The sequence below is a fragment of the Helicoverpa armigera genome, chromosome 12 (assembly GCF_030705265.1).
Source record: "Helicoverpa armigera isolate CAAS_96S chromosome 12, ASM3070526v1, whole genome shotgun sequence".
In the NCBI taxonomy this organism is placed as follows: Eukaryota; Metazoa; Arthropoda; class Insecta; order Lepidoptera; family Noctuidae; genus Helicoverpa; species Helicoverpa armigera.
The window spans coordinates 3,988,589-4,012,747 of NC_087131.1; the positions used below are offsets into that span (position 1 = coordinate 3,988,589).

Consider the following 24,159-nt stretch of genomic DNA (forward strand, 5'->3'; position numbering starts at 1 on the left):
CAAATGGAAACGTTAACGTGGAAACCTTTTTCTTTTATTGTTTTTTTTTTATTATTGGAAGGCATTGTACTGACAGCATTTATAAAACTAATAACGTGTTATCATGGAGAACCAAATGACGAGCGTACTATTGAGGTATCCAGACTTGATTGTAGGTGATTAAGTAATTTTGGTTTAAGAATTCATGTTGTAATAACTCGAAGTCAAAATACCTATGTTATACACGATCTGCGCCATACTTAAGTGGGGCGAGTTCTAGGAACAAACTCATTGTTTAGGAATATTTTACAATATTTAAATAATGAATTTTGTATCAAAACACAATGCCTCTCAAAAAAATCTCAGGCATCCCTATCCAAGCTCTAGATTTGAAGGATAATATAATCAAATCTGATGGCTCGTTTCAGAAATTTTCTTTGAATAAATAATACGAAAGCTTCAGGAGTGAAGGATGTATGGTAAGAAATAAAAGACTTTATTTGTGTAAAGATTATAAGATTCAGGGGAAAATATGAAAAAAAATATTAAGTAGTCTTATATCATAAAATATTAAGTAAACTTATATTAGAAATATTATTATTTTAAGTCTTAAAACTTACCCCTTTCGTGATGATTTCATTAATTACCTATTAAAAAAATTTAAGAAAGATAAAGTTGACACCAGAATAAGTTAATATATCGCAACACAAATAAACACAATATATTAAAAAAAAAAACGCACAGCAAAAATCTCTTTTATTTATACAACAAGCCAAAACCTTTGAAACACCAGCAAAAATATCTGCTTTGAGAATTAATTTGTAACCGTCAATATGGCAACACCGCAGCAAAATGAGCAAGCTTCACAAAACCAACACTAAAGGAATAGGTAGCCCAATACGAGCGTCAGTGAAACGTGCCACGTGCTTAAAAGCAGTGATTGAAGACAAATATGTTGCCAGCATTCACTTTGACGCCAGCTAGTGCAGATAAGTGCTTATTCGTACTTTTTGCGTATTGAATTGTCAGTACTGAGTGTTTTAATGATTGACCTAAACGGGGCATGGGTTGAATAGATCTTTGCTGGAGTTCAGCTTTGTCCTTGTGGCAAAGATGATGGTTAAAATAAATGTTAGATTTATGATAGACTGAATCATATTTGTACGAGTTTCTAATCGAAAAATATTTACCACAAAACGAGAACTCATGGTAGGTACACAAACAGAAAGTACTTAAACATTTAGAAACAATTTCGTACAACGGACAACGAGTGCAGCCAAATGTTCGCCGCTAAGTACAGATCTCTTGAAACTTGGTACACTTTGAAACTACAGAAGTGCGATAAGCGGCCGACAGTTGCAACTTCCAAGAGAAATAGCCAATTGACACGGCCGTCCTTTGTTTTGCCAGAAAAAAGCAAAAGACTAAAAATAACGGATGAAAAATCTGTTGGTTTCGCAAGGATTGTTTCTCATTTCTGAACAGTTATTTTCCGTACAATGAGAACGAAATAAATCCAGCTGCGTTCATTTGTGAATGCAATCATGAACACAGCGCGGAACAGCTAATCCTGATTATTATTAATGAGAGTTTTAATTGGTTCACTATGGAATGGAGCTGCATGAATTTTAAATAATAGTCCCTAGGGCATGACGGTTTAGCGGCCTGGCCATGGTAATGCTATGTGCGTACATGGGAACACCGGTGTGTTACTTTGTTTAGCATTGTTTGGAAAATGGAGGGAGTTAGTATTCATGGGCTTAGTTAGCCGGCCAATGGAGACAATCGTGTCGCATTAAATTGAATTACGTTTGATTGTACATTCACCTGTTGTGAGCTTTTTGCTTTGTACGGTAAAATGGTTTGCAGAGACTTGTTATGAAAAACTAACGCCAATGCAGATGGTATTGACTATTGACATAGTTTTCTTTGGCTTTTAGTTAAGTATATTTTATGCCAACACACGAATAAACTTGAAGCGCTTCAAAACTGAAGGTTGAAATATCGGGTTACTTTCAAAATACTGTGGAAGCAATGATGTTTTATAGGTATGGTCAATATTTTTTTATAAATGAATTCGGCGCCACTCTGTAACACCAATTCGTTTACGGTAAAGTAATATAGTTTCATCAGGTTGCATCTGAAAATATTTTCATTTTTCCCCATTCCGTCGCAACATGTTTTTCCTGAATAAAATATAGTGAAATAAAGAAATGTAGCGGGTTGTGTGAGCGCGGTGAAATTATGGTTATTTCCTTGTGGCGTAAGTGTCACTATGAGTATATTGTGTATGGAGCTGGACCATTACACAGCCGGCTTGTGAACATTGCTGCGATAAATACGTCACTTACTCGCATACACACTCACTTCTCAGCAAATGTTTCTGTTAAATCCAGAAAAAATATTCCAAATTAGAATTGTTACTTAGACAGATAAACAGTTTATTATTAAAAATGTTGTTCTTGGAAACCAACAAAGGAATGTTAAGGGATTACTAAATCCGAACAAGGGATTAAATAAAATATGGAAAAATATACAGCTATTAGAGAAATAAAAACGTTGATTAAGAATCCTATTGTAAGATTTCTTTTACGGTATCCGAATATTAAGAGCAACATAATTTTATAAGGAGTTATTTAGCCGCCCACACACCGAGACATGAAATTGACGGAATCCTTTTACTTATACGCATAATGTTTGAATTTCCCTCATTTTGGGGCACATTTTATCATTTACGTATCTAATAATATCTTTAGTCGATTACAAAATTATACGACAGTAGATTCTATTTCCTTATTTCTTTGAAAGGTCAAGTAAGATAAGAACCTTATAAGTATACTTACCAAAAAACCTAGTTATATTAATAACTATGAAGTATGAAATATACATGAACTTGTTCGTAAGAAACATACTAAGTATATAAACTGCGTTGATATTCTTATTTAAAAAATATTTTTTTACTGACTAACATTAGTAGGTACCTTCTATCGAGGGGCAAATAAAATACACAAGGGTACATATTGTAAAACTTTGCTCTCAGCGCAAATACTTACGTCAGTACAGATTGTACACAATGAAGGCTGTTCCTACATGTCCAATCGATATTTACACAGTACCTTAATGTCTATTGTGTCTTCTCCAATAAAAACTTGGTAGCTGAAATAAAAAGGCTAAAAGTTTTAACGAGATTCGGTAAGTTATAAAGAAAGTCCAAACGTAAGGGACATCCATGTTCAAATGGTGCCCTTTTGTATTCAGCCTAATCTTCTATTTGTAACTTGGGATAATAACCTTTTTACTTATTTGTACGTACCTACAGCCTCTAACATTTTTTTTAATTTAGAACACGTATAAAAATATGACACCAATGAAAGAAAAACAATTGAACGTATGCCATTAGCCTATTTAAAAAGATACTTCTTCTTAATCATTCGCTTCAATTTCACAGTAATTTCCGATACAAAAAATAATGTTCTACAGTTAAAACTGTGTGGTCAATAAAAGGAACTAACGGTCATTGCTCAGCAAGACGTTTGTCGGTCTACATTGCGACACTCGTCCTACTTAGTGTCCAAATATAGCAGTCTGACTCGACCTTAAGTAGTGCTTCACTCCTGTTTCTTATTATATAATAATGTCTGTGCGTCTGTGTTTTGTTATACCCAAAGAACAGGCCCATAATAGGCCTAACGGCGTAGGTTTTTATTTTAGGATCGTTCGCAGAGGAGAAATAGATTTTTTTATAGGTATAACGGGCGCTGTAGTCAGTATGAATTTATTTACGTTTTTATTTTCAAATACCAGTTAGTTTAGTTCCTAAAACATTTTTAACATTCTTAGTAGAACCTGCGCTCATCCATCTTCTTTTAAAACGAGCATCCATAAACTACAAACCAATATTGTGTTAAGAACGCTCTCAAGACAACATCCTTGCGGTACGCTGAAGACCAACAGCGGATTGGTTAAAAGATTGCAGCACTGAATTCGTAATGACAGGTTGTGAGTTCAGCTATACGAGCTGTCTTCAAATAAATATTTATTAACCTACAAATTCTCGAGAACCTCGAAGTTCCGAGAATAAGATTTACCTATGAAAACACAATACTTTAATTCGGCAAAGAGATCTGCATCTCTGCCGCATCGCGTATTTTGCTTTGTCAAATCTTGGCGTTCGGCCGCGTTGCGTCATCAAATTCGCGGTTCCAAAACTGCACCGGGCTTAGACATCTCTTCATATGCATGAAAGATAAGCCTTTTCAGAGCTGGAAATCATGTCAGTGCACTTTAGAATATCTGCGATTGAATTTTTGTTGGTACATTTTGTTTTTACCGATATCAGTAAAGAAACACGAATACTTGACACTTGTATTGCTTTGGGCATTCAATGCCAGGGGCAGAGCAGATGGGGTGTCTAAGTTTCAGTAGCGAAACCATGTTTTGTGTCAGTTTGTGTGCACACTTTTCCCTGCAGTACAATGTTAATGGTATTGGATATAGTCGCTCGTGTAGCCTTTTTAATACCCATTAAACTAGTTATAAGCACATTGCTACCATGCCTGAAATCAGTTAAGTGCACTTAACAGCTCTGCGTGTAATTTTTTATTACTCGTTCCAACAATAATTCATCGGAATTTTCATTAAAAATACTCAAATAGTATCAATTAAATGTGGAAGCTTTTTAGATCAGAATCCGCTTCATATTTTATCGAATACTTTAGTGACACGCTAACAGACAATGCTGAAATAAAACCGGGAATTGTATATTGATAAGGAAATTATTCCGTCGTCGACATATTTTTACATTTACTCGAACCTTTCTTTTTACAGCTATAGATAAAGTAATATACCGTTCGGTAAATTTTGAGGGTCGAGAGGATTATCCTATCGATTTGCTGATCCGCTTATTCCAGTCTATATTCGTATTAAGTAAAAAACAATGGCTTCCTAGTTTCACCTTGATATGTGAACATAAAGGTTGGTACATACGCACGGCGAACAGTGGGCTCTCGGGGGAACCATTGTTGTTCAAACTACGCACACGACGACGCCAACGACGTGATTTCTATTACCGTTTCCGAGTTTTCTTTGTATGAATTATATTGTTTGAAGTGTTTCACTTTCTTCACAATACGCGTGATCTGCTTGTGTAACTGGGTACCCTGATGTTTATATTGGCATTTATATACCTACTTTGGGTAATCGTGAAACGCGCTGAACTAAATAATATAAGTAGAGAAAGTTATTTTTTATCATCATAGAAAATGTTAATAACGGTACGTAGATACCGAGGTTTGGTTTTGCCACAGTTTTGGGTACCCGGCAGCTGTGGAAGTAAAAACACTGAACTCAAAGCTTCGAACGCCCGATTTCCAAAAAGTTCTAGCGCTCTATTCGGGGAACTTTGAATATATAATCCATTTTCTGGGCGGTTATCTTTAAGCGTATATCTAGTGGGTCTATGCAAAACGTGTTGAAGTAGATGCTCGCTCACAAATATCCCGAAGCGAGTTATTGTTTAGCCGTCCATGTAGCCAGGATATTGTGATCTCGTTGTGTCAATATTGTACAGTTTTCTACTAGAAAATATTTAAGCGATGTCTTCGCTGCATAGAGTAAAGATTAAATAAAGATTTAAAATGTAAACTAGCAAGATTTTATTATTATAATGAGGAAAATAGGAGGACTAAGCAGCTTTTTCCCTCGGGCAAGAATGGGGTTGTTCTCATTAGGCGACATTCGTTTATACAAGTTCTCATTTGTATGTTTTACTGTATAAAACTTAGGTATGTCTATTAGTGGGTGGGTACCCCAAGCTAGCTTTGTAAGAGAAATATAAATCAATAGAAAGGTTATTTTGTTAGGAATGAAGGGTTTTCAATCACGCCGTGTAACATACAGTTTGTTTCCTAACATAACATTAAATGCTGAAGCGATTTAAACAAACAATGTCTTTTTGGGTTATTGATCCAAGGCCTAAGTGTCACACCACTATATTTGATTTAACTACATAAGTATCTATTTTGTTTATGAATAACTCAGTCAGTTTATTACCTATACTGGCTAAATAAAATAGTTATCTGAGTGAAAAAAACCTATTTATTTTTATTGTAACTTTGAAGAGAAATACTATTCACAAAAGTTCAAGAATATATTGTTATAGAAACGCCAACGTCTTCAACGCGAGACTCATAAAGTGTGTAAAAATAAGCAATAAAATAAGAATTGCGAAGCCCTTGAAAACTTTTCTAGGCGCGATTGAAAATATAAAACACATTCATATCAGCTGTCTCCATCTATTACCTACGTAGTAAGGTACTTCCAAGAGTCGAGTGAAAGGAAACTTTTTATTGTGAACCTCGCAGACAATAGCTACCGTTATTATCCATAGTTGAACCGTTTCGATTTTATACAGCTCAGTTTAGTACAATTGAAAGTTTTACAGAAACAGCTGATCCAAATAGAGAGAAAATGGAATACTTAGGGAAATACACCGACTTCGGCGCAATAGTTTGGAGTTTAACAACTATGCCAATTGTTTATCGATTTGTTTTTATGACTTTATTTTTGTCGACTATCATTCTTTTTTGCCTCAACGTAGTCGTAGTCAAAATATTATATGGCTGTGGCAGTCTGTTGTGCCAGACTTATTCTTGTTTACCAGCACCAGACAATATCGATGGTTAAAAACCTATCGATATTCAATTCCACTACGCGCTATCTAACAAACATGTTTCTCTTGCCCTCAGTTCCTCTCTCTGCTGGAACGCAACGTGATAGCCAACACAACCCTGCATTATCGCCAGATGACTCTGTTCGCGCCGACCAACGAGGCATTCCAGAGGTTCAACGGAGAGCTAGACGACTCGCTCGTCCTCTATCATATAGGTATGTACCAGTATGTCAGTAGGTATGTCAGCTATTTGTTCCGTAAATGTTGTGAGTCCATGTGTGGGAACGAAGCTTTTCTATTGATTGTTGGGTACTTCATTTATCTTCTTTTTATGTGTTTGTGCGTGTTGAAAGTGAGAGCACACGACAGACAAAAATGAGAAATGGCTAAGCGGGTGTTATCTTCTATGTGATACTCTCGACCGTTAAAGAGCAAAAAGTTAGCAAAGTTGGGATCTACTTGCACCTGAATAAAATTGTATTAAAGTAAAACGGACATAGATATACCTATTGGGAATCTCAAAATAAGTTTACTTTCTTGATTGCAAGATCTAAATTGGCTGCTTATTTTTCTCTTTTCTATTGATATCTAAACTCGGTCCAAAGTAACAAGCAATTAATTTATCTAGTAGCGCAAGTCTGGAAGTTCTCAGTAAATACCAAAACGTTAAGAATGATATTGTTCTTGCTAGTTTCCCTCTGACAAGCGGGTGTCGCGATAAATTATGTCCAAGCGCAGATGTACCCTTAGCATACTTTACTCAGAATAATACTAGCTTCTTCGTGCAACTTTGTTTCAATAGATTTTTGGATACGAAATAACAACTACCTTTATCATGTTTTTTTTTTTTTCATTTTAAAAACCTGTCTCTCACCACGACGCTAGTGAGTATTGTTCTTGTTTTTTTATGGGAAACCAACATGTATCCATCCACAAAAAACTTTCGCATATGTGTAGCATAGGGAGCCCGCATGAAAATTGTTCAGTCAGACCATACATGGTTGCGTCTTTGTAGATACCCTACGCCTAAAACAGACACACTACATAAAATGTTCAAAGGAATTTACCACACAACAAAGTCACGTGTTGTTCCGCCCAAACTCAAAGACTAAACTTGTAGAACTTATCCTATTAGTCAACCCTCCTTGTACTCCAGTCTAAACTAAGCTAGTTCAGGTACTGCAACTCCTAAATTAAAGCAATTCGCCTAGATTTTCACCTTGTGTCTACGTGGGAAGCCAAGCATTCATTAATTTTAACTCCACATGTCTACGAGTTGCGTTGATTATTGTTTAGGAAACTTTGTGTTGTGTCAAGTACTTTCAGCTGAGTATAATTAAATCTGGGATTAAATGAGAGCGTAGAATTGTAGATATGAAAGCAATTATCACTTCGCACGAGCGGATTAAAATTCTATAGACTATCGAAGCTGGGAAGCGGTCAATTAAAACTATTGTTTCACAGTAGGTACAACGCAAAGTATAAGTAATCTAAAATTACATTTAGACTAGAAAATTCCGCATAATTCAAGTCTAACCCTTTGTGGATTGATAAAGGAGCCGCTCTAATTCAATATTGGCTGACATAATCCGATTATAATAGTTGTGGAACGAGCTAACTGTCAAACGTGGTTTCGCCCGCGCATTATTTGAATAAAATATTAATAATAGCGTCGCCGTGTCATTTATCAGGAAGATAAATAGATTTCTGTTGTGATCTGAGGAACGCCACAATATTCCCGAGCAAAGTTTTCCGAAGAAGAATGGTTATGGTTGTGACATAAGGTTTTATTTTCTTGACGTGTATGACTGTGATAAAATAATATACCTATCATAATAATCGATTAGGGTTTTACGTCTAGTCAAGCAATTAGCGTAATACAGATGAATAGATATAGATAGTTGATTACTTATAGGCTTCCACATAATGCAGTCTGGGTAAATAGAGTAGCAGCTGCGGCTTCACTGGGCTTTAAACGCAATAATGATCTAAAGCCCCCATTGTTATTAATATCAATAGAGGACTTTCGGAATTAGCAGGCGTATTCTTACGGTCTCCGTGAGTGAAAGGAGGATTATGGATTTGATAATTTAATTTCATATTAAGACATTATCAATTATCTTACAATGCATTTTAAGAGCTAAGTGACTTTTCAAATACTTTAGAATATTTGTGTTCTTTTGGTTAATAGACCATCTATCTAAAGATGAAATCATTATTGAACAGACATCTTTGAAGAAAATAAAAGAAGCCTAGAAGTGCTCAATAATTAAGTACCTGATGAAAGAGATTTCATTAGAAATAAGCAGTACCTTTGTATTATTTTATGTTACTTCTACTTTTGTCATGTGTTCACTGTATACATAAATGGTTTAATAAATAAATAAAGTTAAATAAGCAGTTGATGTAATATAGAGAGTGCACTACTTCCACAAGTTTTTCACAAGTGTACAGCCGGGTACATCAATAAAGAGGAATTAACCAAACCAATTATTTCCAGCAAATCTGGCGACAACCCTATCGAACATGGACTATGCGATATCAACGGACTTGGACGGCAACCCGCCGCTGTGGGTGACGACGCGCCGTGGTCCGATGCACGACGACATCTATGTCAACAACGCTAAGGTCTACGTCACCAGGTCTTATCAGGCTGTCAACAGGAATAATAAGCTGCAAGTAAGTGGAATTTGAAAGTCGAACCCTTATTATAATTTAATCTTATACTTAAATGCGAACGTAACTGAATTCACACCGCGTCTTCACGCTATAGCTACTAAACTTGTGTAGGTAAATGTTTATTGCAAAGATAGTCTACAGCCTGAGAAAGGACATAGGCTACTGTTTAAGGAAACCAGCTAGTGTTGAATATTTGAGAAGATTTCTCTTTGTGAGAATCAGTTTATGTTTGTCAAATCAAATCAAATCAAAAATCATTTACTCAAACTTGGCTGCACGACAGCACTTTTTGAACATCAGGAATTTACATAAGACAGCCCCCAAAACGCCCACCACTTCCTATGTGTTTTGTCGATAGGTATCTTAGCCAATTGAGTCGGAATAATTACTGATGACCTAGAAAGTGAAGGCACTAATTAATGTCAGGCTATTCACGCCACACTAAATAATTTAAAAACATGTAACGATTAATCAATACCTGTTTACAATTATTATTTAAGTAGGTAAGTATTAGGTATCTACGGGCATATCATATAAGAGTATCAACCGAAATAATAAGTAAGAATTTCAAGGGTTTTTTCATAAGCCAAAACCCGGATTTAGTTGAGTATATTACGAACGTCAATAGCACTCCCACGGGACTCAGTCAGGTGTCTTTTGGGTGAAGACGTAACACAATTATTATTTCTAGGAGATACTTCGGTAACTCTGACAACTTAATTTAATATAGCTTTAGTTCTATTTAATCAGATTAAAGTAATATCTAATGTATGAAATTTTGCGTATTACAAATAATATTTAAATTAAAGCAATAGATAGTAAGTATTTGTTCTCGTATTAAATTATCAGTTATCTAAACTACATATAGATAGTAGCTTTATTTTGGTTACAGTTTTCCCGAATTCCAAGAACTCTATAAAATCTAGTTCCTAGGCATGTGTGTCCAAAAATTTTGCAAATGATCAGTAATATATATGTATCTCTTACAAAATAATCCTGTAACTACAAAACAACCTGTATATATTAGACTGAACTGTATCGAAAAGAGTTACTACCGAGAATACACATTACCCGGGTTTAGCGAGAGGTTTCTTTGTGACAACAAAAAACGTGCGCCAGTCAGACGGACGCCAGGATAATTAAGTAACTAGGTGTCCTATTTCATTCCATAATTCATTCACGTTCAAATGGAATACAAGATACTCCTCTAGGAAGCGAGAAAGGATCAATCGATTTTTATTACACCTAACAATGTTATTATTATATTGTTGTTTGCCTTATCATAGCTATTGTTATAACCTCGTTCAACTAAATTAAGGATCGTCGGAATATTGGGAAAAATCTTTGTCTATTTTCAGTTTAGCCTAGTTAAGTTTTGAGGATAATAATGTGTTGTGCCAAAAGTCCGCAACGATCAATATCGGGACAGAGTTTTGGCACGTTTCTTATACGAATAATATACAGTGTACATTTTGAACCCAGGCAAGCTTGAACGACGTGATTGCGTCCTGATTCGGAAACCAAAGCATTTTGCTGATTACTACTAAAAATATCTTTTTATTATGAGGTTTTTTCGTGCCGTTCCGACAGAAATTTGCATGCCTAAAAAGGCTTTTCGGAAATTGTACTCTTGTAATGGTATTTGAACACATTTCTGTGATTCGCGCCTCAAGGCGTGCTCCGCAACTGTTTGCACCAGTTTTCTTCAAAGTTAGTGCAAATGTTTCACGACAATATATTCCCCGTACTACTACTCTAAAATATTTCACTTATACCCATCTACCCTGTTACATATTATAAAGACAGACTGAAATTCAACTGGCATTAAAATCGAACAAATAGGCGTACACGAAAAATAAATCCGCAATGCCGATAAATAAAAAGAAGGAAGTCAAAGCAAACAAACTAGTATCCAACCTAAAGTCTCGCTGTACTAATTAGACGAGAGATGTAGGCAAAGAAAAACAATTAGGCCAAAGAGACGGGAAAAGTCAAGAGGGCCCGGCACGATATCGAAAGGGCGTCTGACACGCAGTTTATTAAGCTTAATAATAGTGTACAGACGAGACAGCCACTTGGCAACTCGAAACTTCTTAGAAGCTTCCTCGCAAGCAATTTTATTCATACGCGATGAAACAAAAAAGGTTCTAACTAACGAGACAGAACTTTTTGTCAGCACAATGGTGCCTTTTGCCTTTGCTACATTATTTTATTGTCTTTGGCTCCGATATGTCTATGACGTTTGTAAGTCAATAGTTATATGTCAATGAAGTCAATGCATTTGATTCATTTTTGACATTTGTTTTTAAAATACAACGTATTTGTGTTCGTATTTTTATCTTACAAAGATGATTGATATTAAATTGCTCATTTTAAACCTGGCTTGGGACAAAGATTATTGCGATTATTTGCCTTAACGTCATTTAATTTACAATAATGATTAGATTGAGACCAAGAAAATTTTATAAGTGTATTTTGATACCTATTATTCTGAATGCGTTTCTGTGTCTATCACGGTAAACATGTACCGTCTTACCACAAAAACTTTTAAACGTCAGTTTATGCCTTGTCTAAAAAAATGTCAAATTATGATTTTTTATTTTTATTTTATTTTTTTATTTATTTATTTTCCTCTCTTACAACTATCCTTACAGATTAAATCTAATTCGATAGTGTAACTTAATTCTCTATATACATAATATAACTACTGGAAAACAATTCCACTTAATAATCTAATTCTATGTTTTATAACTAATAATAAATACTGTTGTTCTTTCAAACTCGCTCAGTGAGCAACAAAATAGGTCAATTTCGTTTGCTATGAGGTTCATGGTGCGGAGTGCGCGCGTCAGCGGTGCCTCTCCGAGCAAGTTAGTGCGCCCCCGCGGCACGGCCAGCAGCGGCGGCCGGCGCCGTCGCCACACGTATCTGTCCGGGACGCACACGCCTACTTGCTCCAGAATATCGGGGTTGTGTATTACACCTCTTAGCACTTTGACTAAATACGATATGAGTGCCAGTTCCCTCCTGACTCTCAGCTCGTTATATCCTACCATTCCCAGTATAAACAAAGTGGGATACATTAAGGGATAGAACGGGTATACCCCGTAATACCTCATATAAAGATACCTAATAAACTTGTTTTGCACTCTCTCCAACATAATACTATATTTAGTTTCATGTGGAGACCAGATGACTGCGTTACATTCTAATTGACTTCTGACTAGAGCGTTGTATAATGCTATTATAACCTTAATATTAGTAAAATTATGTACCATCCTAAGAGTAAAACCTAAATTCCTAAATGCCTTTTTACAACAATTCACTATGTGATCACGAAACACCAACCCCGAGTTAAGGCGAACCCCTAAGTCCCTGACCTCTGTGACTCTAGGCATCGGTGTTCCGTCCACCTTATAATCACAGAGGACAGTTTTGCGCGACCGAGAGAAACTAATAGTCTGACACTTCGACACATTGAATTTTAAAAGGTTCTGCTTACTCCAGTTCACTACTCTGTCGATATCCTCCTGAAGCACTTCACAGTCCTGTTCGTCGGTAATAGCTAGGGACAGTTTAAGATCGTCAGCAAACAGTAGACATTTTGCCTTTATAACTATCTTTGGTAAGTCATTAATCATTAGTATAATGATGTTGACATATGGTTCATTTTGCAGCCAAAATTTTATTAGACAAGTGTAAAACAGGGTTTAAAGTTTCTGTAGTAAGGCCCGTAAGGTATGAACTTAAAAATAGGAAAAATTTATACTTCAAAGCCAACATTCATTTTTGTAAACTAGATAATAACCAGGTTTAACCAGCTTTCAGTTTATATTTTCGGCCGGTTCGCTCTCATCCAAGACTTTCGAGGCGCGTAAGTTATACATAATACTATATTTATTTATTTTTGTTTTAGGTATTGCACGTAATAGACCAAGTGTTACTGCCGCTGCAGCCCCATGGACCCAGCTCAATCAGCTCTCCAGTGTATAATCCCAACGCCTATCATTTCCTGGAACACTCGGATCTCTTCAACATTGGCCAACACCGACTCAGGTAATTGAAAACGCAAAGGAAATCGGGTGAAAATTTCGTGTGGACTGATATGCAAATAAATAAATAATGTGCTGTGTACATCTATGGTACAAAGTTAAACAACGAAATTACTGTGGACGTAATGAGATCAACCATACCGTTATAAACTGCTTATACCGCTGAAAGTTGGTTAAATGTCATACATTTTTCCGACGTTTCATATCCCGAGGCTTACAATTATATTCGTGATATTGGTTAATCGTATTCGACATGAAATAAAATAAAATTATTTAAACTGCAATTAACATGAAAGAAAGTTTTAAACCGTGCAATTAATTTGCTGAAAAATAATACGCGAAAATTGGCTTTTATTTCCAACTTCACATTACCATTTAATTAACTATTGTGTAAGCTTGGATTGGCTCATAATTGTCCTTAAATATTGAGTAGATGTTAAACGCAATGTTGTAGGAAAGTCTGAAAAAACAGACTGGCCATAATGAAACAAGTTGCAAGTTAATTACAATGCGAGCGTTTCAATTACGGCCAAACTCGCGGCGAACCAAATTATCGTTGCATTGAACTTTTGCACGTCGAGTTCGCCAAACAAACAACACAATTACTGAGAACTATCTGTAGTGCAATCGCTAAGGTAGTGTTACACGCAAGGAATTCCAATTCAATGCAGTAGATTGAATGAATTCGGAATTCAGGCGGTGACTGATTAGTTGCTCGCGAAGTTTAGAGACCTAATTAAATTATACTTCCATTCGTTCAAGCTGTCTGTACAGTACTTTAGTTGCCACTTTTAAAATAAGGTATTTTCCCTACGAAACTCGATAGATCTAAATCAATATTTCAGTTTAGACATACAACAAAAATATGGAACTACTTCGGGAAACAGGAACGATTTTCAAAATGCATCCTATCTCTATATAACTTTTCTTTGTAAACATATTCACTTAGTCGAGATAGAATAAAACAAAGATGAAAATTTTTTCATTTTTTCAGATCCTTCAGACAAAAAGTGAACCAGCTTAAAAAGAGCAAAGTGTTTGACTCCGACGGCAGGCATACGTTCTTTATCCCTGTCGATGAGGGATTTAAGGTAATCTCCTTTTAGAAAATATACTCTCAGAATAAAATGAAAGGCGAGAAATAAAATTGTTTTCTGTTTCAGCCGACAACTAGATCCGATTTGATAGACGAGAAAGTAGTGGATGGACATGTTATACCTCATCATGTGTTGTTCACTCACGCGACGCCGGATACTAAGGAGTTTGAGACCCTGGCTTTCGGAGACAATGTCAAGGTCATTATATCGTTCAGCACCGTCATGAATGGGAAAGATGAGATAAGTAAGTATTACGTCAGTTTCTTCTTAAGATTTTTTTATGTTGTGGCGTGTTTCTAGAGAATGTTTATTAAAAGCTTTCAAAGTTTGTTATTTTAAATGTTTCGGAGAAAGAGCATACTTTGAGGATCACATTCTTAAAGAATACACGTGGAGTTTATTTTTAGCTCAAGAACAAAAATGGATTTTCCTTAAGAGCTATAACGAGTTTATCAATCATAAATTCCAAAAAGTAGAGGAAAGTAACGCGGCCTTTTGTTTAGCCTGTGCTGTACAATTGCATGAAAAGGTCACCGGCATTCAAGCGTGGCTCGCGACTCGCGACTCGCGATAGGAACTGACATTTGATGGATACTGTTGCCTAGCTAGATAATGAAGACAAAAGCTGATAAAAGCTTAGCCATTGAAATAAACTTACGAACTATTTTATATGTATAGACTTTGTATTCGGTCCCAATAAGTATGTATATTAATGTGTTGAAATCATTACTTGTGTAAAGTCGTGTTATCAATATTATGTGATAATTAGCTAAAATAATATGAATACTGAATAGTGTTAAGCTGTTTACGTATGCATTTCCAAGTAACTCTACTGAATATAGGGTATTATTATCAAAGGCGTAAATTATGAAGTCTAGTGCAGACATTTCCTTCAACGTGAACGTATTTTGACAAGCTTGCATCGCGCTGCAATAGATTAATTATTCAATAGTTCAACTCTGACAGGGTAATTGCTTGTATAAAGGAACGACGAAGGAATACGAACAGTCTGTCAGGGAAATCTAACTTCTCTATTGTAGTGACGTTAATTGGCATGACGAATTTGGTAGCGCACTCGAGCGTTGGCGACTAACGAACCCCTGAGTACTCTGATATTTCGAATGATCTTATAGGATTTTTGACAGGAATGGTATTCGATTTCTCGGAGCAAGTACCTAATTTTTTTTTTTTAAGGAGTTAGTGGCGGGAATCATAGGTTTTATTCCATGTGTGTTGTCGCTTGAAAAGTTTCAATTTCTTAACTTAATTACTCTGTAATGATTCTTTGTCCGTACCATTCATTATTGACTCTTCATCCAGCCTACGTAAAGTCTAACACCGTGGCTGGCGACGCCAAGCACGCCCGAGGCGTGGTCCTGGCCGACATCGTGAGAGCGAACATCCCCGTGAAGAACGGAGTCGTACATCTGATACAACGACCTCTCATGGTCGTTGATACCACCGTCATCGACTTCCTCAGGGTGAGTGGAATTTCAACAAACAATATAATAGTAAGAATGATTTTCTTTTTTCAAACACTTAAAAGGTTTTCTGGTGTTGGGATCTTAAAGTAAGATGGTTGGTGATGGATATTTCTCTGCTAGTAACATTCACTGCTACACGAGTTACACTTAATGTATTGTCCACAAATGTACAGCTATTTCACTCATACGTAACACACTACTGAACATTAAATGTATCCTCTATTATACCGATAGTAATGTAAGCTAATAGAAACACAATTTCAATCACATAATTGACTTTCCGCTCCATTTTAATGGGAACCAGGCCATGAAGGTAAAATGAAGCGTTTTATTTATTTCTTATTTTATTATCCATCTTTGTGTGTCCTTTATTTTTATTACATACCTTTCCGTTTCATAGAATTCTACGGTATAATCAATTTGAGCACGTTCTTAAAGTTTTTTGTGTGTGCAATCGAGCGTAACATTGAAGTACTGTGATAGTCTGGTAAGCTTCATTTGGTGCCATGGTATTTTATATTATTTGGTAGACTACCTCAGGTTGATTTGTAAGTAATTTGTTCATTAGACACAACAGTTTAGGTCAAACCATTAGTAACGCAGTATTAGTAAAGTATTCAAGAGTAAAATGTAAAAAGGTTGGAAATAAATTTGTAGAAATTGATTTAGAAGTATTTATTGTAATGGCGTATTTTGTGTGTAAAGATACAGAAGATTTGTATTTACTATGACAGAATATACCGATAGAACCCTCTAGTGCAGGTAGGTATATAATGAATATTTGTTATCTTGTTTTGTTTTTGCATCCCCGCTCCGTTGGACCCGCCGCTCCTGCATGACTTGACAACGTAGGGAATTGTAAGTACTGTCGCCTTATACGCATGACCTACCTTAACACCTTACTTCTACACTCTCTTTATACTTCCTCATTCCTATTTTACTAACAAATATTGTAGTTTTTTTTACTTATATTTAATTATTATGGATGTTCCAGGTAAAGTACGACTTGTATTATAAAACAAATATTTTAGGACTCAACAATATTAAGAGACTTCTTGTTATAAGATAGAGGTTAATTACGCATTTCATTAAAAAGAACAGTACGTAAATTAATTACAACGGTCACTTGATAAACGATGGCTTTAAAAAGGATCTCAGAAGCCTTTACAACGTTATCCAGATAAAAGATTACCCAGATTGTGTTGGTGTGCTATTATTTTCCCTGAGACTAAAATAAGAATTGTTCAAACAGGAAAAAGAAGACGGACCTCTTTGTAAATTCTATGAAGTAATCATGGACCTGGGAGCAAACAACCAGTTCTTCAACGAACTCACTTTGGCGAAAGACATTACTCTATTTGCGCCTTCAAATGAGGCGTGGGCCGACTTCAGCGTCGAAAATATTATTAGGTTATTTACTTCGCTTTATTTTTACGAGCTTTTTGTGTTGATGCGATTGCTGCCATAATGACGCCGTCTTTGATGAGCTTTACTGAGTTACCATATTGTGTTGCTACCCATACCAACGCATGTGCCTCATAACATGCGAGGCGGCTCGTTATCGACATTTCATCGTATATTATTTTATAGGAACCATCAAAAGCTGAGGGACATTTTGAATTTACACTTGGTACGTGAAAGGCTGCCACTGGACGCGATAATACACAACAACATGAATCAGGTAAACATTGAAATGTTAATTTACATTTTGCCGCATTTTCATACGAATATTTAATTTATGAACGAACACAAAGCTGTGACTGGAGATCTGGAATTGCCACGAATTATAACATTCATTTCCGATTAAAATTACTGTCGTGTATTGGTTTTAACTCTCTGGTTTGGTTGCTGCTATTCGGAACCAGCTACCCGGAACTGTATGTTTTCAATTTTTCAATAGCCATTAATTATCAAATGCATTTACCGATTACGATCCGGTGTTGTATTAATTTTTAAATATAATATAATTTTTAATTATTGTATCTGCCTCGATGTTCATTTGATTCAATCTGTACTGTGGTTGCATGATTGTTAAATGAATTCCTATAAAATAATTTATGTTTAATTTGTGGATGTCTCCTTTGATAGATTTTTCAGGAATGTTCAATTTTGTATTATTTTCCCTATAGACGTTGTGAATGCATCTTGGCATGGATGTCGAATGCTATAAGAATTTTCAAATACACTTTTCTACAGTAAGAATGTAATTTTAGATTTATCAAGCACCGACGGCCTTACCACGGAAATACCTTTACTTCAACGTTCTGACGCGCGGTCAGAATCAGACCCTAACGGTAGAAGGTGGTGGAGTGAATGCTACTGTGACTCTTCCCAATATTGCTGCGACCAACGGCTTTGTTCACATCATCGATAGAGTACTGGGAGTCCCATACACAACAGTCTTCGAGAAATTGAAAACGGATCCAATGCTCAAGTAAGCAAGACTCTCCCAAATATATTCATGTAAACATGAACAAAGTTACAAAGAACAACAATTGTGTCTAATCTGTTTAGCGAGTAATGATAATGTTTGTTTTGTGTTTTAGCATTACATACAACCTGGGCAAGCGACAAATGTTCAACCAGCAGCTAAATGACATGGAACATCGTTACACATACTTCGTCCCCCGCGATCACGCTTGGCTGAAATTCCAAATTAAACATCCTTCTGCTTTCAAATCTTTGTTCAGAGAAGACTTTGGTTATTTCGTAAGTATTACACATATATGAACATAAAGTCATTATCATTATGAGTGTTTTAGTTAAATTCTTATCTCTCTTGTTAAATTTCAGACAAAGCAAATTTTAGAGCGACATGTTATCCGGGCCGGGCGTGCGTACACGGTATCTGATTTAAAACTTCTCGCGAACGAAACACATCCCTTCGTTCTGCCGACTTCACGCGATCCGCTCCGGCTGCGTGTCAAGGAATCTGATAAGAGTAAGCTTTTAGCGGTTCATTTACATTATTATCTGTTCTCCTTTATAATGTTGCGATTTTATTTACGATAAACGTCGAGATTCGAGATTGAAGTAATTTGTTATTTCCACAGACTACTACGTGGAGTGGAACGGCCATTGGATCCACGTGTTCAGGCCTGATGTGGAGTGCACTAACGGCATCATCCACGTCATCGACGAGCCCTTCGTGTTGGAGAGTGACATCCGCGCGACCGGCGCCGCTCACAGACTCAACCTCGCATACACGTACTTCATACTGTTCTTGTCGTTCTGTTTTGTAAGAATTTTGGAAAATTAAACGTCCATCCGTTTTTGTTGAGTCAATTATGCGTTCGTATTATTTAAAGGCCAAAAGGGGCTTTGAATAATTTCAATTCTTAAATTATCATCTTAGAATAAACACAAACTTATTTGGACAGTGTACGCTAAAAATTGCATTGAATGTTTCATGAATTTTGGGTACCTTCATTTTACGTTACCGTAGTTTTCATATAGTTTAAGGATAACATGCGGGATTGCACTGAATTTTTAACATGCAGAAGTCCGTGGTGAGATGTTTATGTCTCGAAATAACACTGCCATCAATATTATAAAGTTTTAGTGACAAAAGAACATTTTTAACATATTTATCTTTTTATTACATTCTAAATCGAAACTTGTTGTTTCAAGATAAATCGAACATTCTGTAATCAATCTTAACATAAATTATATATGATATTTATAAAATAAATATTTAAGTAAGGCATTATAGACATATAGGTATTTATTTCTACATAACCGTTGTTGAAGTTTTTTAGATTAATTATAATGAATGAATGAATCTTACGCTCCACTTTTGAATTTTGGGTCCCTTGTGCCTTTTTTAAAACCAAAGTACTAAAATTAATTCAAAATATACCTATCCAAATTTTTATTTACAAAATCTGTATGATATTTACTTTAACATATTGCCTATACATTCCATGTTATAAGTATCTTAAAGATCTATTAATGTCTAAATATTTATTGTTGTTACCATTGAAGTACCCAAATTGAGCTTTCAGTTGTAAAAAAATCTTTTAATGAATCAATATGAATTGTTAAAATTTAAATGGAAAAGCATTGATTTAATGTAAGTAGAATTATTCATTCGTGTCAAATTAATTGGTCGACAAATAAAAATGTTCGGATTGAAATTGAAAAGATAATCCGGTAGCGTATGCAGAGACGCTTGCTGCCTGATCATTATATTTAAGTTCATTGAATATTTCTAACTATTACGATGATTTGAATTTAATAAAGTATTGTAAGAACGGCCGCTTTAGCTTGCACGCTGTTGGAGCTAGGCAGGTCTTTCTATCATTATTATAAGCAATGGAAAGTAAAGTATTTAATAAAGTATTCTTAAATTGAGAGCGATCATATTATTATAAATGTATATAGGAATGAATGGGCTTATAATTATGATGGTGCATTTGTGATTCTCTTACGTTTACTAAGCAGATGTAAATAATTTATATAAGTTATCATAGTTCATTAAAGTTATTGTATAATTTAGTAGCTATTACTTGAATACGACTGAAATTTTATCACGTTTTCATACACGAAGATATACTCGTATTGGACAAATTGAAAGGTGTTACATTGAAATGACAGAAATGCTGCTTCCGCGTTTTAAACTTGACTGTAACGTTGAAGTTTTCTATTACAAGTGATTTACAAAATAGTGTTATGTACTTACATTTACAATGGTCACTTTATATTGAATATACATGAAATATTTGGAGTAGATATTTACAACAGTAAGGCAGCATTTATTAGTAAATTCTTACCGATTAATATATTCAAGTATCTTGTTGAAATCAGTGTAATAGATACGATTATCTGTCGCTTAATAGGTATATTTACATTAATGACTTTATAAGCAAATATTCAAGTGATGTCTATATTGAGCCAAAGCTAATGCTACTTCAACTGATATCAATATTACCTTCCTATATTTATTGTGTAAGGTTATAATATTACCTACAATAGTTGTTAGATTGACATATAGCCGATAAATGTAAGGTTTGAATGTTCATGGAAGCGATCATTATTAAAATTGCATTTTTAATACTATACACTAGTGTTACGTGGGACGTATTGACCCAAGACAATATAATTCTGACCAAATATTCAACCAAATATTTGGTTAAGTACGAAATTGGAATTCAATTAATTAGTGGATGTTTTGGTGTAATAAAATCTATGTCAAATTAGTGAAGACGTTATGGGGAAGTGTTTAATGACAAAGAATTTATGTGTAAAATATACATATTGAACTTCTCGTCTTGGTTTTATTGGTGACTTTGAAATTCCTTCCCTAGTCTAGTCACGTAAGAGGTAGGTGTCAAATTAAATTTGGGTACGCCGACATAAGCGGGCCCGGGCGGCGCCACGCTGCCCTAACAGCCAGCAATAACATTGTTAGCAACAAAATCTAAAACAAAATTAACAACAATAACAATTAAATGTGTTGCGAGATGTACACTCACGTACAGCAGCTGCTACAATTTCATTAATTTTCAGTTGCACGAACAAATGTCTACCTAATTAACCGACGTACGGCTGGCTGCAGTACTAAAGCTGGATTTTGGATATAAATCATACAGTTGGTAATAATGGTATAATGTCATGATTACGAACTAGTCCCATCTGTTTATTTTGATTAATGGCAAAACTGAAAAATTAACAATGTATTTGTTATAAATCGTAAACGATGTTAGTCCGGCCACAATACACACGCATACGCGTATTGCTCCTTTACAAATCCTAGGTAACAATGTATGGACTGGCTCGAAGGTGAACGCCGCAAAACAATCTCTTAATATAAATGCACATAAAATCTTCCTTTCTTAAAAACCTCCGTATTAAAAATTTGAATTTCCATAATAAACGTTATTCTACAGGTATATTTACGGAGTCGTCTCGTCAGCTCGTTCGGAAACTCGGAACGTTGTGTAAACAGAATAAAAAGAATTCCAGAAAAATATTTCCGCGTAGTTCCGCGCGGGTACTCTGTTTTAACGGAATAATTGAACGCAACGTTGCAAAGGTCGTAGTCAGTCTCTTAATCCCATAAGGTTGGCTCGACGACACAGCTACCGCCCAATGCTAATCCCCTTGATGGATAGCAAGAGTAGCTCGCTTCTGTAACTTCTGTAAGGCCATCCCATTACTCGGGACACGCTTATGCGAGGCTATAATGCGTGTTGTGGTCCCTAATTACCTCCCATTCAGACATAAACACTGCGGGTAAACAATTTGATATGGTAACAGCCCCGTTTATAAACAATAGGCACAGATTGAATGCAATTAAAGTGGTATTCGACTGAAATGTCCACATGAAGTGAGTTACGGTGCAGGAAAATCGAGGATTTTGCAGCGGGCGACCCGAATTTACGAAATGTTGTGTAAATAAAGTTTAGTCGACGTTCCGTCTTTAAATAGGAATTGGTTTAATGAAAACGACACTATTTTTCATTAAAAAGGTGCTTGTTACCGTTAGAGGCAGGTACTCATAGCAAATATAAAAGACATTTTTTAAGTTTCTTATTCCGCTCTCTGACCTCTTTCAGCAGTGCAGCCCTACCACTTAAATTAAAATTTATAACGGAGTCTAGAGAATGTTCATAAAAAAATAGTTTAAGTAGCGACTTTACTCCATTTTCAATTGTAAAGAGAATTTTACATAGATATAATAAATTTCTTCTGAGATTGTACGAACAATGTCGCTTTGTCTAAAATAAATGGCCTCTCACAATTTGCACTAAGTAAACAGATTTATTTCTTGGACGTTTCTTCCGAAATCCTACGAAATATAGTATGAGCAGGTGTGTCCACTAACATTTTTACTCACGAACGGTAACCCGAAAACAAAACATAAAACGTTTTGTGAAAGCAAGCAACGTTTTATAAAAATATCGCTAACTCTGAACGTTAGGGTCGGCATTTACTAAAACGGCATGAAATATTGCGAAAAATATTTATTATTATTTGTAATTTTTTATCGTTCTTCTTTATTTATTGACGTTTGTCAAACAGTATGCAACATTGGTAAGTATCGAGGAAGATTCTAGGCCATATCTGACTAAATTCGGCATGAATTCACAGCAGATTTCAGCATATTGACTGGCGCACATGCGATCTCCGGACATCCCTGCTATCTATGTGTACCAGTATTGTAATGCCGCCGTGCCGATGGTGTGCGCTGACCTTAATTTTACAGGCAATGCATTGTCCTAATTGGTTAATATCGTGCGCCCAGACATGTTGATTAAAAAAAATCTTCGATCACTAATGTTTTGAGTATCCTCGTGCTTTCGTAACACCAACCCTGGATTAATTTCATCGAACAACGAAATCGCAACGTACGCCCCTACAAATGTTTGTAAAGGGATTCTCAAACTCAAACTCAAACTCAAATTTTTTTATTTCAAATAGGCCTATGAAAGCTCTTTCGAAACGTCAAAGTTAGGTGCACGGTTCCAAAGAGTTGGTCTCATGGAGAAGAACCGGCAAGAAACTCCATGGACACTCTTTTTAAAAGAAAATAAAAATAATTACAGACATACAGTTTTCTATCTAGTCCTGAGAATGTTATACAATCCAAATTGAGCTAAAAATGTATTAATAAATTATACAAAATAATTTTAGTGCAATCTTTACTGGAAAAATAATTTATACAATTCAAAGAAAAAATATATTGGGTAACCAAGTTATTATACAATGCAATTTGGGGTCTTGCTGGCTTGGGCTTGGCTGGTCTGGACGGAGGCACTCCCGTGCCCGTGGTCGCCGGGGAAGCCACATGTGCAGAGAAAAAGAAAAAACAATATTAATTTAGCGCCAGGCATCACTGTCATTAATGTAATCCTGAATTTTATAATACGCCTTTTAATCAAAATGTTTTAACTACATTCTTAAACTTTTATCCGTGAGATCAAGGATACATTTAGGTAGCTTGTTATAAAAACGTACACAATTCCCTAAGAACGACTTATTTGTTTTTGTTAGCCTAAACTTGGGAACCACTAATTTATGTTTGTTACGTGTATTTATCTGGTGAATGTCACTTTTAACTGTGAATTTATGGATGTTTTTGCGAACAAACATAATATTTTCAAAAATATACAAGGAAGGTAATGTAAGTATATTAATTTCCTTAAAGAATTCTCTAAGAGATTCGCGAGAGCCCATGCCATAGATCGCTCGGATCG

The 24,159-nt window shown here is 35.5% G+C and overlaps 1 protein-coding gene across 2 annotated transcripts in view; it reads left to right on the top strand.

Annotated features, from left to right (window-relative positions):
- Fas1 (Fasciclin 1) overlaps positions 1-21,227 on the top strand; it is a 54,638-nt gene extending 33,411 nt beyond the window's left edge. Inside the window, exons 2-14 of one of the 2 annotated variants that reach the window (XM_049838632.2) lie at positions 6,726-6,864; positions 9,150-9,328; positions 13,245-13,384; positions 14,375-14,471; positions 14,544-14,721; positions 15,798-15,958; positions 17,214-17,371; positions 17,552-17,642; positions 17,827-17,838; positions 18,175-18,395; positions 18,508-18,670; positions 18,755-18,902; positions 19,015-21,227. In XM_049838632.2, coding sequence (XP_049694589.2) covers positions 6,726-6,864; positions 9,150-9,328; positions 13,245-13,384; positions 14,375-14,471; positions 14,544-14,721; positions 15,798-15,958; positions 17,214-17,371; positions 17,552-17,642; positions 17,827-17,838; positions 18,175-18,395; positions 18,508-18,670; positions 18,755-18,902; positions 19,015-19,220 — 1,893 coding nt within the window. In that variant the 3' untranslated portion in view covers positions 19,221-21,227. The remainder of the gene's footprint in view (positions 1-6,725; positions 6,865-9,149; positions 9,329-13,244; positions 13,385-14,374; positions 14,472-14,543; positions 14,722-15,797; positions 15,959-17,213; positions 17,372-17,551; positions 17,643-17,826; positions 17,839-18,174; positions 18,396-18,507; positions 18,671-18,754; positions 18,903-19,014) is intronic. The other variant, XM_021332522.3, reaches the window with a different exon arrangement.
- Positions 21,228-24,159: the final 2,932 nt, after the last annotated feature.